Here is a 16,074-nt window from a genome sequence, read left to right on the forward strand (position 1 = left end):
CATAAAGGAGAATATTTTGAAAAACAATAAAGTCATTTTCAATGACAAATTACTGTTTTTTTATTATTAGGCTCAAAATATAAATAGTGCCCCTCGTAATATACGTGTCTTGATTATAATTAGCTTTGCATAAATTTAATAAAATATTTTAATAAAACTAATTTAATTCATATATTATATCAGTTAAAAATAAAATATTATTACAAAGTTAAAATCTCTCTTTCAACATTATAAAAATTATAAATATATATCTTTTGTATACTTTTTGCTAATGCATTGATTTTGTAAAAATTGAGCAACTGCGCTGAATATGACACACGAAACATTACAAATTAAAAAAATGTTTAAAAGTATTATTATTTAAATAAAAAGTAAAAATTGTATATTCAAAGAAACAAAGGCATTTAATGGTTATTATGTTTTTGATATCCATGAAATGCTACGAGCTCGCGATTTGAAAATTCATCGAGTTGAAAACTGATAATTAGTTTGATCGTAAAAAAGTCACAGATCGGGCAACGTAGCGAGTCGCGCGAATCTTGATTCTAATAATTCATTGTGTGTGATGTCGTCTGATGATGAATCTCCAGGGACAGGCTTCTCTAATTAACCCAATATCCACCAGGTATGGGCATTATAGCTGCTCTGTAGCCACGTGTTAATCCAATTGTCCCATGCGTGCGGTGCGTCACTCGCGAATCCTCGTGATAGATTTGAGATTTCGAATTATGAATTCTCTTCTCATCCGCGCGTCAATCCGCTTCTATTATTACAGTTCTGTGCTTCATATTCTGAATATTTCTCTTGAAAATTACAATAAACTAGCTCGGCTTTCTTTTTCCTTTTCTTTCTCGACATAGTGCAGCTAAATGAGCAATAATAAAAGAACGACTGTGCAAAATGCGTCATTGAGCGTCTCGCCGCGTCCCTCGATGCGAAATGATGCACGTGCATCAACGACCATTGCGTCCATCTCGCTTGGTCTCTCCCAATTGAGGATTAAAAAAGGCAAATAGAACTTAAAAAGAAAGAGAGAAACGCAACTTCGCTAACGTCAACATACGGCATCGCATTGCGTCTTCGCTTTCGTTTTAATTGTGACTATTCAGAGGCATTTCCGTGACCGGCATGGAGAACACACGACGCGACGCGTCGCATCGCGTCGCGCTGAGCCGAGCGGAGCGGAGCGCGCCGGCCGTGTCGCATCGTGTCGGTGGACGCTGCAATAAAAGCCTCGCCCCGTTCCGCGTCTGAAGCGTGCGCGATTAAAAAGGGCAAAATATGAATGCACCACGGGACACATTCCGCCGAGCGCGGCGAACTCTTCTTTTTTTTTTTAGCGACGGCCACCACCGTGCTACGGTCCGAGGTCCATAGCGCCGTGTTTGTTTCTCTTCCCTTATTTTGTTCGAATGCGTTTACATTCGCGCGGTAGCGGGCTTTGGACATGCAACTCGCGCGAAACGCGTACGTCCGGACGCTGCTTATTGTCGACTCGCATGAATTAGCCGAGCACGTGTTGAGGAGATCAGAGACAAAGGAGCGTAAACGTGTTTCGCCTATATGACTACTAATGAGAAAAATCTGAAGCTTTTTATTAAAATTGAAAAGAAAGTGGGAAAAACGTTGAGAATCGAAATGCGGAAGAAATGCATGAGTTTTGAGAAGCTCTAAAGCTCGGTTTCTCATTTTTAAATTGTTAAATTATCAATTCTCATTTTTGTATCATTAAGTTGCTTGTCAATTTAATAAGTAATAGTATCACTACTCTGGTTCTACCAGTTTATAGAATCAAATATGTATATAAATTCACACAGAAATATTTAATCACTTAGATCCGCTTTGAGAATAACACAGGAATTTCTCTTATTTAATTAGATTTGTTCTCATTTTTTAAATTAAAAAAAAAACTTATAATTTAAATTTAACCTCACAACCTAATGATAATGTAAAAATTATATTTTTCTAACTATGATTAATCATTTAACTGGATAATTTTGTAATAGTAACTTTAAAAATTACTTACTACAAAAGCATTAGTTTAGTGATTAACTACAGCTAGAAAAATATATTTTTTACATTATTATCAAGTTAAGTCTAATCACAAGTTAGGGATTTTATGCTCATACTATTTATTATTTATACCATTTATTAAATTATTACTTTAAATCGCAGTTTATCTTTTCAACAACAATGCATGGCATCGCATTAACGAAAATTAATATTATGATACCTTATTGGAGTAAAGTTCGAGACATTCACCTGTCATAGTAGTAGTCCCTGAAACACATAATAAAAACAATTTATATTAGACAAATGGTCGACAATGAACATATTATTATTTAATATTACGTAATTTTTTTTCATTCAGAATAACTTCATATTATAGTAATTGTTTATTTAAAGCAATAAACACCACAGGATGGAATATTTAACTTCGTGATTTTATATCAGCGCACAAGTGACAATTAAATCAATATAATATTGTTTACTAATGATCACGCAATATAAAAGATGAAATGCAAGCGTAAAAAACATTTACAAATTTGCGTCCGAAATATTCGAATGTTTGCGGTGATTGGGCACGAATGGCGAATCGATTGACGATTACCAGAGCGTGTAATTTGAACTACAGGGTTCTCCAAAAGAGAACTAAATAACATTAACTTGCATGATATAAATTTCAATTTCGTAATTCAACGTACCTCATTAAGTATATCTGTTAAATTGTGTGATATATAAAAGTGAATAAGAAAATAATACGGATTTTTTTTCACATTTCATTGAAATGAAATGAGAATTTAAAAGAAGAAATAAGTTTGCTTTGTATAACAATAATTTTTTTAATTGTCCGAAATCCTCTTGTGTATCCTTTTATATATATAACGATACTTTCGATTTTATTTGCAAAACATCATTTCTCGTAGAAAAATTGTTGAAATTCCAGTAAAAATAAAAAATACATATTAGTCTTTTGATAACACTCCTGCAATTTCCCGATCCTATTCTAGAAAATGTACTGTTTTATAAAAAGACTGGTACAATCTTCAACGTTTTTGCAATAATCGATTTTATACACGCCACAGGCGTCATAAATTACATTTCTACGATCGCATGAATATATCCACATGACTTTTCGAGGTTTTCCGACGGAGGTTCCGAAGATTTTCAGACACGATGCCAGCAGAGAGCTGGCAAAACGAATCTCCTGGTAATCGAATCGCGTCGAACTTTAATCGAATTCGTCCTACGAGGAGCGTTTCGGTCAATAAATGCTCCATTAGCTGCAGTTTAAACGTGCGATTTCTCGTGGCAAAAAGGACGAAACGACGAAACTTCCCGCTACGAAACATTTGATAAAATGGTTGCGTTCTAATGGGAGATTGCCAATTACTTCGATCGTATCGTCAGTATAATATGGCGATATATAAATGCGCTACTTTTTTAACGTGTTTCTTTCCAAAAATATCGGAATTCAAAAATATCGATATTAATGAACTTTGAGATTAATTTACCTAGATTCAAACGTCAGATGATAATTTGAGCGGAAAAAAAAGAGAGAGAGAGAGAGAGGAAATAAAATGTACATAATTTAAAACGCGTCGCATTATACGTATTTATGACTTTTTTTCACCGTATTTTGTTATGGTTTCTTATTTTATCCGCAGTGTTACTAATTTTACCTATATCGTTGCTTTTAAACGCCCAAATATATTGCAGAGTAATCCTTTCGTCTGATAACGCAATGTTAAGCGGCGAAAAAGCTTCTAGGGAAAATAAATAAAAGATAAAGACACACTTTAAAGAGATAACGAACGCTATATTGCTGCCTTCATTTTATTTATATTTGTCGGTTTTAATACTGAAAGTTAATTAGTCAATAATAAAAACGCTTAGCTACGTAAACTTTACACTAAAGTAAATTCTATTGTCTAAATAAATATGGAAATGTTTTAATAATACGCCTTTAGTCTTCTCTTATTTATAATGTTTCGTCTGTGTGTGCGAAAAAATCAACTATTAACGACTATTTTTCTTCATCGCTGATTCTTATGCTTTACGATATTCTATATACATAATACGCGTGCTGAATAATTGTACTGATACACGTTTGTACGCAAATGATGTTCTTTTATCTATTTGCACATGAATTATAGAAAGCCCACCTCGCGTATACACTTTTGCTCATCGATCCACTTCTCTATGTAATGCAATTAAAAGTAAAATGGTCGAAAATTGCGTTCAAGAATAATTATAAACTTTTATCGTTTCACTGAAGCCGTGATTGTGAATAGCGATGCATGAACGGCGTTCATCCAAACGTTTTCACAACGCGTCACAGCGCGTCACATCGGAAAAATAGTTGGCGGAATGGCCGAAAATCGATCACGCATGAAAATCGAAAAGCAGAGGCACGTCCGAAACACGCGTGCTGCAGAATAAAAAGGACATCGTCCTAAACGGCCGCATGTATCGAAAAAAAAAATGGCGCCGCAATTAGGATGTCGGGCACCAACCCTTTGTTATTTAAAATGCCTATAGTTTGACATTCTGCTCTTTCTTTTTTATTTATTCAGTTATTCGTTCGTTGTCGATTGACGACTTTTCGTCGATCACGTACCGACATTTGCTCCTGTTCCATTTTTATCAAATCGTTTACTGTTTGACAAATTTAGCAAATATTACATGTGAGCGACAATTGTTCGTATATGTTCAAACGTGCATACAAGATAATAAAAAGTCACGAATAAATCGAAGTAATATAACAAAATATGATTGCAAGCGGAATTAATTTAAAAATATAACTAAATTTCACGATGATAATAGAAGAACTAATGAGAGTCTGAACTATTAGTACGTGATTAATTAATAAATATGGAAAATAATATTCAGGAACAAAATAGCTATGTCATCTTATTTTAATGATGTTTTTTAAACAACACTGTTTCGCTTTTTTCAGATAAAATAATCTGTAAATTTGTTTTCATCTACGGTTTTTTATTTAATTTTAAGAGTATATTACAATATAAATATCGCTTTTTTACGAAATGACTTTAGCATTTATATTTTATTATTTTACTCGAATGATTTATTCCAGTTTTTAACGTTACTTTTCTCTCATCAATTTGTTGATATTAACGTGCCAGTATCTCATTTAAGTAACATATTTCAAAGTTATATTGTTTATTACTGTTATTTAGTTATATTACTATTTTTTAGAAATTAATTTATTAACAGCTCTACAATTACGAATTCTACGCTTGATGGCTGCTATTGTTATTATCATTATTATAGTTATTAATGCGATGTACCTTCGTAACAATTACCAGTGGTGCATGTCCGCAAATTGCGTTTATTACAGAAATTATTTATAAAGTGTGATCCGCGCGCATCACATTGAAAAGGGAAGGTCGAGTAAAGGGAAAAGGAAATGCATGCCGATAAAAGCATGCAGTATTTTTGCGAATAAACGTTAAACCATTAGCACGCCTTTATGGTAGCCATTTGCGAACACTATCTCCTCCCCTCCCCGTTCCCTGTTTTCTCTCTTTCTCGTTCACTAATTTCTCCCGCCAAAATTATCACCGTTATTCACACTATTCGTGCTATTTCGCCAGTTGACAACAGAAAGCGTATTTGCGGCGAACTGAATATTCCTCCACGAGATGATAAACGCAGAAAACGGACGCGTGCTCGCGTTTGTACCTATACATTTTCGTATGTACGTATTTATTTAAATAAATATTTTCCTTTGCGAACGTTGCATGCTGTGTTTGGGGTATTCAAACAGAATTCCCATTTGCAGTATTAATTCTAAATTAGTTCGAAATCTCCGGATTTAATATCCGAAATTAAATCTTCTTTTTAATTCCGCAGAAAGGGATAACATAAAAGTAGCAATCGAAATAACATAAAATAACAGGAGATACTTACTCAATTTTTAAGATAGATTTTTTAAAATATTCTAAATGGTGAATTATAATAGATACCATCTCACACCGAACTTGCTAACCGTACTTCATTGTATATAAATTTTCTGTTTAGTATTCATGAACGTTGAGTTCTTAAGCATCTACAATTAATCACATGAAATTACGCAAATTGTTTACAATTCGTGCATTATAAGAGGAGAAAATGATGGAAAACGTTTTACCTGACTAAAATCGATCGATTCCTCGATTCCCAACAATGCAATTCCCGAGCTGACACCTTTCGATTCTCCATGATACGATTGACTCGTTATCGTAGCGTTATTGGCGAGTGAACAAAAGGGCGTCGATGAAAGGTGCCGCGACGCCGAGCAGGCCGCGAAGAACAATGGCGGAAGTCGAAGAGAAAACCAGAGAGAAAAAAGGTTGGGAAAACTCAATAGCGACAGACGAGATCAAGATCGCGCGTTGGCGTCAATTTTCTTTATTTCGGACAGAACAAACTCTTGATTAAATTATAAAATTACCACATGTGAAACAGTTGTACAAATTCTTTGCATATTAATTTTTATAATTCATATGCCCAGTGATAGTCATTTTATATTTAATCCTTGAATGTCACACTATGGGAACAACACATTTGGGCATACCCAACCCAATTTGATTATTTATAATTTTCATAACAATGAACATATTGTAAACAATTTTTTTCAATCAAAACGTCAGACATTAAGAGACACCGAGCAAATGTATAATTTTTATTAATAAAATAATTAAGTGAAAGCCTACGCGGTATGAGTTAGATTTTAATTAATGCTTAAATATATGTGAATTTTATGTCACATCCAATTCTGCAAACAGTGCAAATTATGCGCGGAAGTATGAGTATTTTCAGTCTTGAAATGCAATCCTAAACAGAATTAGAGTTGTAATATCGCAAATAAATTATTTACTTTTTAGTTTTTAAGATGCTTATTAACATCAAATTATTAATATCTTTTCAAAATTCTTGTTAACATTGATATTATTAAATTGTTTGTCAATTTAATTTGTGATATTATTGCTCTAATTCTGTTTAGGATTACGTTTCAAGACTGCAAATATTTCGACGCACAGTTTGTATAACTGGATATGTATATAAAATTCACACCGATATATTCAAGCACTAAAATGCAGCTCATATTGTGTAGGCGTTTATTACAGTTGCGTATTCACATATTTCACATATTCTCGATATTTACGACACTTTGATTGATAAAAAAGTTATAAGCAATAAAAAAAGCATTAAAAAAGCATTGGATAAAAAAAGGTGTTTAAAGGTTAAGATTTTGAGAATCTAGGTATATGGACAAAGTACTGTAGTAATGAAATCTATAGTTAATTTAAATTAATTTAATAATAGTCTTAGAAAAAAAATGAAAAATAGTGCGTTTTTTTTAAATAAGATCGCGCAACAATGAATATTAATCCTAATTTTAGATAATGTGAGGAATTAATGATGCAATTTGATAGCGTTAAGGCGATATGGAAAGCCAACTGAGTATCGTTCAAGAGAGATCGCAATTACCGCAGCTTAATTAACTTCCGGCGCAACATTAGCGAATCTTGAGGGCGATTAATCGATATTCAATTTCGCATGACGCGCATCGTCTGGCCGTGACATCGTGATCTTCGATCCGTTCATGGAATGATATTGTAAGGATGATAATGACAGCAGTAATGATGATGACGATGATGATAATCGTTGTGTAAAATGGAATATTTGATGAATTGATGCTTTAGAATTAAACAAAGGATTATATGAAGTCATAATAACGGCATAACCGATGCATGAAAATCTTACGGTTTCATGATTATTAAAGTAAATTGCAATAATATAATGCAAATGTAGTATTAATGTAGTGTAATGCAGTGTATGAAGATGTGCAGAATGAGATGATAATTGTGCAAATGCATTTCATAATATAATGCAAAATATATCATAATATAATTCAAAATTTAATTTTAGCTGCAATTTAATACTTTTAATCTAATATACACTTGACTATTTGGCTGTTTCCATTATTTGTGAAGTCAATTTATGACTTTACGTTTTTCCTTGATTCTCATGTTTTAAAAAAAGCATTGTCTCGTTATCGTAACCGTTATCGGACAAAAGAGCAACCGAGAAAAATCTTGACAAAGGATGACAGATACAAGAGATCAAAGCGACATGGAACCGGAAATAAGAATCTGAACGGAATAAAAAAAACTGCTTCCTAATTGAATTTTTCTCTATTTTCGTTCTTTGTTCAATATTCACTTATAATTAAACTATCTTCTTTCCTATTTGAGGATGTAAAATACGTTTGATCTAATAATTTAATAAAGATTTGTTAAACGAATATTAAATTATACATTTTTAGTATATTTAATATAACAAATGAACGTTAGATTAGTATATAAATATAATTTACTTTAAATTTAAAATATTAGATCGATAATGGAAAGAATGGCGTATTACAAGATAATCGTATTACAAAATTGACGTTAGAGTTTATGTAATATATTTATATAATTACAATTCTCTCTTGGAATTCTCGAATACACTTTATTCACCTGCTTATTCGTTTTTGCAAAATTCTGCTTGTTTTTGCAATACGCCAAATTACGTAGCGCCGAACACACTGAGCTCATTCCGTAGGTGCGACGTTCCGGATAATTCGAGTCCTCTGGAGAGAAAGGAATTCTTTTCAGGGTCCCTTTCAAGAATTTCAATAAAAGCTCCAGCAGTCCGTTGACCGCTACTACATTTTGATATTACTCTTGCAATAACTAGGTGTCCAATGACACGAGACGATATCTGTTTTCTGTATTCTCTTATCACTTCCTTTATTTGAGTATATGAAGGTAACCGAACTTTATATAGTCTATTTAAGTTTTATGATATTTTTTCTAATTTTTTTGCTGACAATGAGTTTAAAATTAAAAATTGATAGTCGGATTCAAAAGAAGAAATATTTCTAAACATTTAAAAAATATATATGACAAAAAATATATATACTTATGAAATTTTTATTTGAGTGCAACAAAATTATGTTGCAACAACATTTGTTTTTTGTAATGTGCGTTATACGACGTTTTATGTTTTGTCGCTTTTTTGATAACATCCCAGGAACTAAAAATGTCCTCGATTATTTCACATATGCGACGTCACATTTGCAACGTTTCTGCGATATTTATGAAACTTGCTTGCGATGTTAGGAACGTTGCAGCTTTAGTTCCAAAAATGTTCCAGAACAAGAAATGATCTGCTTGATTTACGTTTAATTTACAATTCAAATTGTAACATTTTTGTAACGTGAATTTGTAACGTGAAGTTTTAAATTTTTGTGTAAAATAATTTTAAAACTTACTTTAAGAAAAATATAAAAGAAAGTTTTTCTTCAAGGTAATGTTGTAATTGTAAAATAATTTTCTAAATTTTAAGATGGGCCCTCTTTATTCATCAGGAAACTTAATTGCCTTCAAAAAATCATTTCATTTTCATTAGAATAGGAATAAAAATTTCATAATGTTGTACCTTTTATTCTATTCGTGTATGGATTTTAATTATGAGAAACTGCGACACCGCCACTTTCATCTAGTGACGGGAATACATACTGCTCATGAGTGGCAAAATGAATGTTTCAGAAACATTGTATATATAACATTCAGGCAATATTTTTATAAATTGCAAAGAAAATGTTTTACACAAAACGTTATTTCCACGTCATGAAATGTTTCTTTTGTGACCTTCCAAGTGGCATATTTAAGGCGAAAATGTGCAACGTTTCTGACACATTCCATGGAATAACGCAAATAAAATGTTACTTTTGAATGTTTACCTTTTATAAATCTATACATATGAAACGTTACAAATTTGCTAAGTATAGTCAAAATGTAACGTTCCCTGAGAATTTCATGTTTAGCGGGAAGTTATATTGAGTACACATGTTTTCCTCTTTTTTATAAAAAAGATATAAGAGAAATACAATAAAAAATAAAGTGACCCAATATTACCTTATAAGACTATATATTTATTAACATATTGACATGTTGACATGTAAGAATATATAAACAACTATTTTTCTAATAATTGACTTATCTACTTATTTCCACGATGTTTAGCAGATGAATTATAATTCAGTCTGGATAATAAAAGTACCAAAAAAATGTTATAATCGATGTATGTATATTCAGTATACCTAAGTATTGGTTTTACCTTACGAAGAGTTTTCTTCTCTTTGGTTATAAATAAAACGTGATAAAAATATAAACTAAATGCAGTGTTGTAATTGCAGAGCATTTATAACACTGCATTATAAAATAAATTACGGAAATTAATAACTATCTCTTAATAATTATAGAAAGCAATGACTTGTCTACAAAATATTACACCACGATCACGACTTTTTGTATTTTGTTTTACTGGCAATAATAATAAGAACAAAAATTGAACAATAAACAGCTGATATAATCGAGACAGCTTGTTTATGCCCTTTTTTATCAATGTAGTTTAATTTTAATCTCCATTTAATTAATTCTTCATCTTTTTCTAGTTTTAAGAATTAAGTTGAACCAAGGTTAAAGTTAATCTACATTGGTAGAAACGAGCATTACTAATGCTATCTGTTAAATTTACTGTGTAATTCCTACAATAGCGAGTAGATTACATTGGGTACTAAGCCGTACAAGATCCAGTTATTTGAAGATCAGTGTGCTTGCTTTGCCATTCTCTTCTTAATTATTTTTCTGTCCGATCACACAAGGGAACTCTTTATTCAAACGAGCTAATCGAACGAAGAGAATGGCTTCTCAATGATCGATAGTGGTCAACATCAGGAAGGCGACTCAACATCAGGATAATCCCCTCGCGTGCCCTACATCAGAAGGCCAGGGACACGCGTACGGTTCGACGATCACGTGGGTGGTCCGAGGCACTCGATAATCGTGTAATTGAACGCTAACGATGCTGAAATGTTGATAGAATCCGCTCGACTGCTCCACAAATATGCTCTTCGGTGTTTCACCGGCGGCGGGAACAGACAGCCCTGTTTGTGCGGAGCTCTCTTGTGTACCGCGCTGCCAGACGAAGGTTACCGAGCGCGCACAATGAACGAGTGCTCTGAATGGGTCGCGCTATGCCGAACCGCTTCAAATCAACCAGATCGTACCACGGCTTAGCCATGGAGAATTTTCCCAACGTTGATTTAGTATTCGCGCTTGATTAAGCGCGTCGCTCGCACGACGAGCGCCGCTTCCGCCGCGAGCGTTTCGCGCGCATTCGGGCGTTCAGCGAGCGTACCGACCAGTACCAACACTACCGAGACTACTCCGCAGACGGTGAACTTTTATTTGTAAGGAAATCTCGCGCGCGAACGGTTCCCATCGCTAATTAAAGCAGTTTTTGTAAAATAAGTCAATTTTCAGGAGTATACCTTTTAACAATTTATAAACAGCTTTTCGAGACAATTTTCTGTCGGCGATAGAATTCTCTTCTCCGTTCTTTTTTTCAATTTCGAGAAGCGAGGATCTTGTATTCTTTCCGGAAGAATGATAATCTTAAAAAATTGTTTACGTTCCAACAAAAATCGGTATAAATTTAAAATGCGCGGTGCCTATACAATTTTCACTATGTGATGATAATATAATACCAACATGATATGGATTTAACACCATGGGTTTTGACATAAACACCAGAGGTATAAATATATGTATAAATCCATATCGTATTGGTGTTAATATTAACACTAACACGGTGAGAATTATATAGACATCGCAAATTGAATTCACACCGATATTTTTTGGAGTATAGTTTTTATCGACGATTCTTTCGAAAGATAGGTCGTGATATACTCCGTATTATTAGATCCAGCTGAAAATATGCACTACAAAACGGCCACGGCGGTGTGAAGAACGTTAATATTGGTTGAAAAATTTCGGTGATATTGCGGAAATTGCAGTCAGAGAAATGGCGGTACAATCCGGAATTAGTCCGAGGAGAGGTAAAACACTTGGCGGAATAAAAAGAACGTGCCAGTTCTCGGGCTAAACCGCCGGAACCGGCAGAACGTACAGCGAAATGGAGTCAGCCGGGAACGACGATGGCGGATTAGCCCGCAGGCACGTGCTGCGGACACCATTCTCCACTTCGCTTGAGTGCTCGAAAATCACGTTCGCGCTGAACTCAGCTCGAAAACAGACTACGGCGATATTCGCGCAAATCGCGCCCGCGTCTCGATTCCTGTTGTCTCTTCTAGTGCGGACGAGTCCGCCCTTCGTCGTTCACCACCCTTCGGCTCGTTCGTGCGCTGCGGAGAAAGAGAGAGAGATCGATTCACCCTTTCGGTGATCGCGCTATCACCGTTCCCTCTTCCAGGGGAGACGAGTCTTGCGCTCGGTCGTTACCTTCACGGTCCGATGGCCCTTCGGGGATTTGCGGGAACGTATGGGTGATACCGGTAAACTATACGGTACCGTAGTAAAACTTGTTCTATCCGCATATAGTAAAGTAGCGAAAAATAAACTACGAGTTATTAAACATCACTATATTCTGCCATATTCGATATATTCTCTTTTTACACGACCGTACGCGGGTGTATTATACAGTCTGTGGATTCATTATGACGAATAGAACAATGGATGGTAAGGTATAACAAGAGGATTTATTAACAAGGATTATAAGAGACCTTAGTGCAAGACAATAGCGTTTCCTGGGGAAATCTCGTTTTCAATTCTCCAACTATCGTTTTCTCGTAACGAGACATGTGCCGCCCACTGTGTTACTATCAATACGGTCTGCATATTTTTCATATTCTCCGTACCAGCGGGATGGTAAGGAAAATCGATTTACGTAAAATAAAATATACTTTTATTAGAAAAAGGAGATGACTTTTGTATCTGCTGAAACGGCTGCACCCAGAACGAAATTATGCTGACTATGAGATGATCCTCCTTCTCGCTTCATCCCCTGCCAAAAGTACAATAACTCTAATCAGGAATGTAATTTTTTTTCATTGGTTTCAGAAATAATGACGAGATTAAAACGAAGCACCGCCATACGATTGTTTGTTCCAACTCCGAATACGGAACTATAGCGGCTTTGAATATTCACGTGAATTACATTGGTATATTAACTATACGTATGTCAGTAATCAATGTTTAACACGTGGGCGAGAGAGAGGATGGGGGTTTACCAAGTTACGTCGCGGTTTGCGGTGCACCAAGGGCTATCGTGCACCACATTCAGATGCGCGCATACACGCGCGATATATTGCTTGTTCTAACATAATATTATCGAATTCTCGATCGCGCGATCTACTATCCTTAGTTTTGCATAATTATAACAAATTAGGAGTGTTCTCTGTTCAAAGCAATAATTTTAACAGTCAAAGAAGTTAATAAAGGAAGAAAACAAGTTTATTATTTTATGCGTGAAATTATATGTAGATAATATTGATCAAAATTTATTTATTTTTTAAATTAATTTTAAAGTATGACCGTTTAAATTTTGCTTCGGTAAAATGTCATTTGTAACCTTTCATTTGTAATTATAAATTGTTTAAAATAATAATCTCTTTAATTTAAACAAAGAGATTATTATTTTAAATTTTGCGATTTTAAAATTTTATATTAATATTTTTAAACATTTATTAATAACATAATTATATTATACATATATATAATATTATTATTAATAATAAATATATTATTAATAAATGAATTATATATAACAAAATTAATATTCAATTAACTGCACAATATGCAGTTGATTTTTATTAAAATAAACTTAGTTGATTTTATGTATGAAATATACATATTATATAAAAGGAATCAATGCATAAAGGTAACTGTTTCATGCATTTTGCTCATTTGAAAAGCGCCTGAATGTCGAAGTGGAAAAATATCGGCTGACTGCGTTTAATAAAGTAGGCGACAATTTTTAAAACGCGCGATAATATACCAGCAGGATACCTCTGCAGGATAATGGTGCGTGCCGGCGACGTTAATTACGCTCCTGCGGCGTTTGCAAGTATAATTTTCGAGTGTCGACACGCACACGCGTGCGAGAGCGTGTTCCTATGCAGATTTATATTCCGCGGACGCAGAATAATAAGAACTCTTCCTCATTCCGGATCGATTCGCGACCCGACCTCAACATCGATTCTTTCTACTAAAAGCATGACATGTAATACGAGAAAAAGCTCTTTAAATACAAAATCTAACTTAAAAATGTACTAAATATATTTTAAATTTTTATAAAATAAATTTAAAGATTTTTAAGAATAATGATTATAGAGGAAAGAAGTAATTTGTATTTTTTATTGTAAAATGTTTCAATTTTCTATTATATAATAATATACATAAGATTTACAATATATTTCACGATTCTTTGTTAACGTCTTTTTGTAAAAATTTAAGTCACAATAAGTTTGCATAATAATAATAACTTTGCATAATATACAATTAATAATAAGTAATATACATATAGTAATGTATATAATATACGTGAATAAAAAATTCTTGTAGAACGCAATATTTAAATATCATACCTCACTTTTCCACCGTAACTTTTTCGGTATGAGAATTAAAACCCCTACGGAGAGATAGAGATCAAGTTTTTAAAATTAGAATTTCCGAGGAGTGCAGTATTTAGTATTCGAGCATTTAACAAAATTTAAGAAGTAGATTATCCGTATATATTTAGAAATCTGAAATTGTAACGCAAAGCAAAGAGTATCAAATGGATCCAGAATGTAGGAAGTAGAAGCTGGAGTAGAAACTACAACTGCAAGAAGAAACAGAGTCGTGAATGTCCGCACTTAATAGGAGGATATTAGCGAAATAAAATTTTTTGAGTTACATTTAATCTCGGCAATAACCGGCGTTGTTTGGCCGATTGCATCGGCTGTAAATGAGCGCGAGGCGGGTATAATGCGCTTGGCCCCGGAACGACCCGAACTAGGGAAGCACATTAATATACCTAATGGTACTCCGGAACTTGGCTCCAACCAACCCCCGAGACAAAACTCCCTTAATTGTGCCACTTCCGTTCGAGCGAAAATTTAGCTGGTAACCGCGTTCACCTGCCGAGATTATTAACCAGCGCCTGACGCGATGCGTCTATTGATAGATAATGTTAAAAAGTAACGTATCATTTGAATAATGTAGAGTGCTATCACTCGTCTACACGCATGCACGTGCGAATGTATTTGCATGCAAATATGTATACGTAATGAAAGGGATAATCACTTCACGTAAAATAATAAAAATTATTTATTGATATATTTAAATTTCCAAAATTAAATCTCTAATAGTATCTAGACATCTAATTTTGTAATTATTACATATTTTTGGATCTTTTACAATCTTTAGATTAAGTTTTTTATATTACAAAAATACATATATAAACGTGTTATGAATTTTTACATTTCTTCATTTCTTTTAAAAAAAAAATTATAAACTCAAGATTTCAAAAATGATATCAGATGGATGTGTTCTTGGCAACATATTAAAAATATCATAAAATCTAAAAGCATTTTATCTTCATGCATCCAATTATAGAAGGATTCGAATATGTTATAGGATTTACGAAGAGCTCGTAAGTTCGCAAGCTCGCGAACTTCCAAAAATCTAAAGATTCCAAAATCAAAGGATTTACATGTTACATTATAAACTTGCTCTCTATTAAATCCAAGGATTTAAAGTTCAGCAATGTAGAGATCTAAAAGTGCGAGTCTCTCCAAGAATTGAGATATATGCAAAATTAACGAATGGATGTCGTTTCTGCTTTATGAAAAAAAAGAAATCATATTGACTCATAAGAAAAGTATCGCCCACTGCCAATCAATGCGTGTCACTCCCACCGCACCATTTAGTAACCCCCAACTCCTCGTCTGTCTTCATCATTTATTCTCCGAGGGTGGCGTAATAAAGCTCGGCAGATATCAAGCCCGATAGAAGTCGGCGTAGCTGCAAAACGATCTCCGTGACTCGCTTATCCGGCCTTGTATGTAAATGTTGACATGTTTTCTGAAGCTGGAAACACACACATGCACACACGCACATACTTACACACACGGTGACACACCTGCGCGCATGCCGCAAAAGGAAAGTCGTGTTA

General features: G+C 33.8%; 1 protein-coding gene across 1 annotated transcript in view; it reads right to left on the bottom strand.

Moving 5' to 3' along the window:
* The window catches only part of LOC108729893 (uncharacterized), an 88,872-nt gene that overhangs the window by 25,318 nt on the left and 47,480 nt on the right, over positions 1–16,074 (bottom strand). Inside the window, exon 3 of the mRNA XM_018459247.1 lies at positions 2,263–2,280. Coding sequence (XP_018314749.1) covers positions 2,263–2,280 — 18 coding nt within the window. The remainder of the gene's footprint in view (positions 1–2,262; positions 2,281–16,074) is intronic.

This window comes from Mycetomoellerius zeteki, unplaced genomic scaffold (assembly GCF_001594055.1).
Source record: "Mycetomoellerius zeteki isolate Tzet28-1 unplaced genomic scaffold, Tzet1.0 scaffold81, whole genome shotgun sequence".
NCBI lineage: Eukaryota > Metazoa > Arthropoda > Insecta > Hymenoptera > Formicidae > Mycetomoellerius > Mycetomoellerius zeteki.